Source organism: Sinocyclocheilus rhinocerous, unplaced genomic scaffold, assembly GCF_001515625.1.
Source record: "Sinocyclocheilus rhinocerous isolate Xijiao unplaced genomic scaffold, SAMN03320098_v1.1 scaffold153, whole genome shotgun sequence".
NCBI classification, from domain to species: Eukaryota; Metazoa; Chordata; class Actinopteri; order Cypriniformes; family Cyprinidae; genus Sinocyclocheilus; species Sinocyclocheilus rhinocerous.
In genome coordinates, this window is record NW_015660878.1 from 1,492,877 (window position 1) to 1,495,953 (window position 3,077).

At 37.1% G+C, this 3,077-nt stretch overlaps 1 protein-coding gene across 2 annotated transcripts in view; it reads right to left on the reverse strand.

The window, feature by feature from the left end:
• Positions 1–384: 384 nt before the first annotated feature.
• LOC107725590 (YY1-associated factor 2-like) overlaps positions 385–3,077 on the reverse strand; it is a 17,093-nt gene continuing 14,400 nt past the window's right edge. For both annotated transcript variants that reach the window (XM_016534905.1, XM_016534904.1), the window contains one exon: positions 385–1,571. In XM_016534905.1, the coding sequence (XP_016390391.1) occupies positions 1,328–1,571 (244 nt within the window). In that variant the 3' untranslated portion in view covers positions 385–1,327. The remainder of the gene's footprint in view (positions 1,572–3,077) is intronic.

Consider the following 3,077-nt stretch of genomic DNA (forward strand, 5'->3'; position numbering starts at 1 on the left):
GAACTGGACTTAGTGTTCTTTTTTTACCAGCAAAACATGCTTTCTGCTTTTTATTTTAATCAGAGATAAAAGGAAAGGAATGTTTTCTGCTGTATAAGACAATCTCTATTGAGAAATGGATTGTCATGTTGTGTTAAGACACTGCTGGTTGTTGTCAAGTAAGAAACGATAGCTACTCTTCCTTGTCTCTGATTCAACCCGTATGCTACATATTGCATCACTCCTCATGGTGAGGTAAAAACCACAACACTTCGAAGACCCACAGCGAATATCATCCGCATGCATGTCATATGCATTTCACCACAAAAACGACCAAAATTCGATAATCACTCCCTTAAGATCTTCATTTGCCCTGAAAATAACTTTTACTTGACAACGGGATTCTAAACCTTAAATTTTATTAAGAGATATTTCCTAAACTGCAATATATTTATATACCACCGTTCATCATAAAGGAGGGGATGAATTCAGCATCTTACAAATACATGTCATTTTTAGTCATAAATGTTATGTTTCTTGTGGAATTAACAGAATTATATCAAGACAATCTAACACAAAACGGTGCTGGTTGAACTAGCCACACAAGTGATGCAATCTATGACAAGTTTCAAATAAAACAGCATGAACAAGAACAAATTAAACAATTGATTTCTGCGTCTCATAAAACCATACAAAAAGTACCAACAGGTGCAACAAACAATTGAGAAAAGAAGTCCTGTTTGGGTCACAGTTATTCATAGATGGCTTAATGCCCATCATGTAATGCATTTAAAGTATATTAAAGTTACAATTTGCAACTGACATGTCATTAATGTAGAAGCAAATACGTTCACAACAATGTTCCAGTTGAATGTTTTTAAGCCCCAGGGCTAATTGTCGAGACGTAATGGGTGCTGTTGCAGAAATTACAAATTGTGGTTTAAAAAAATAATGGTTTATGAAATTATGTGACGATAATGAAGAGAACGAGAATGGGTGTAAATTTTCAAATCCAAACAGACAACAACACTTATCTGATTCATAATATTACCACGTGCTATAGAAATGAAATTGTCACAATTCAATCATCAAAATTGCTTACAAATTCTACAGTTTATCTCAAGCTGACCTACTGGATATTGTAACAAACCAGGATGAGTGTATTGTGGTGAAATCCTATATTTCTGATCTTATAACTGTGGTAGTAGTGAGAGATGGCTTATATTGCTGGGTTAAGTCTGCGTCTCGGTTAGTCTTGGCATACATAAGCGTGCTCCTGTGACTGTTCGTTTAAAATGGATATATTAGGTGCAGGAGACTGGAAGTAACGTTCGTAATCCACGGGTTCCTAGTGAGATTCCCCGTTGAGTGAGGAACCCTCCCCTCGCGGGGACGAGGATCTGGAGATCCCCTTCTCTGTGTTGTCTGAGTTGGATCCACTCTGGCTGTGGTGGTCTCCAGATGCTGCGCTGGAGGATGAACTGGAGGAGGGCTTAGTTTTCTCTTTAAAGTCTGTTATGATAACCGTCAGATCTCCCACTGTCACTTCCAGATGTTGTGCGCTGCTCCGGTCCACATTTTTTAACCTGGGCCTGCAGGATAGGGAGCAAAGAACAGGTCAGACATGCTTGACATCACTCGAGCTGAATAATGGCACTATTTTCTTCTGTAGAGCTTCTCTATAGCATTTCATAATTGATGAACTTGACAACATCGACACCGAACTAAACTTGGCTGCACTGAGACGCCATCTGTCTTCTGTTACAGCTGAAATTTAAATAGTTTCGTAATTGATGCATTTAGCAACATTAACACTAATTTAACTGTTTATTACTGTGAAGCTGTTTTGAAACAGAATCTGTATTATATAAAATAAATTGGCTTGTTATATAAATAAAATTGACTTGAATTGTTGGATAATAGAGCATGGAAGTGAGCCTGGCAGCCTAGGCTTTGCAAGTACTTTCTCATTCATTTTCTCCATTGGCAATTAAAAAAAAATCAGGGAGGCAATGAACCAAACTAATGATCAAAGAGATAAATCAGAACATCAGAAACATTGATTTGAAGACTTTTTGACATACGGAAATGTGTATTTGAACAAAACTCTGTATCCAACATCTCTCACAAGGGACTAAATGACAATGAATATATAATATACATACTACAAATACATAATAGAGCCTGACCGAAATGGGTTTTTTTGGGGCCGATGCCTATACCCATATTAGGGAGTAAAAAAAGTCAGATATCGATATATCGGCCGATATTCTTTACGTGTATATTATAGCACAGTACCAGTCAAAAGTTTGGACACACTTCCCATTCGTGTGTCCAAACTTTTGACTGGTACTGTATATAGAATACAGTATATACATAAACAGAATATATATGTACATAAATACATTTTTAGCAATGATAACTCAAATGTGGTGATCAAACACTTATAATGATGTGACAAAAATATGTAATGGAGGCAGGGTATTTAACAATAAATTTTATTATCCAAAATGAGCCTGACATCAGTGCACTTAACAGTACACTTCACATCACTTATTATAAATAACTTTGAAACACAAATAGAACAATATATATATATACAGTGGGTACGGAAAGTATTCAGACCCCCTTAAATTTTTCACTCTTTGTTATATTGCAGCCATTTGCTAAAATCATTTAAGTTAATTTTTTTTCCTCATTAATGTACACACAGCACCCCATATTGATTATTGTTTCTCCTCTCGCCTTTCTGAAACGTCTCGATTTTTACAAAGCTCATCGGTCTGAAAAGCGAGGTGTGCTCTGATTGGCCAGCTATCCAGAGCGTTGTGATTGGCCGAATACCTCAAGGGTGTGACGGAAATGTTACGCCCCTTACATATTGTGATGCCTTGTCCCGGCTGGAGCGACGATACAAAAACATTCAAACCCATTATAAACGAGGCATTTGTTGCATCCAGTGGGGAGACAATTATGGATTATAATGACTTATACTGTCTTTTTACGCATTGCATTGCGCCGCGCCGCGTAAACATAAAGTCTGCATTTGTGATCGGAGAAATGACAAACAACAAGCGCTACTCTACACTGCTCAAAAC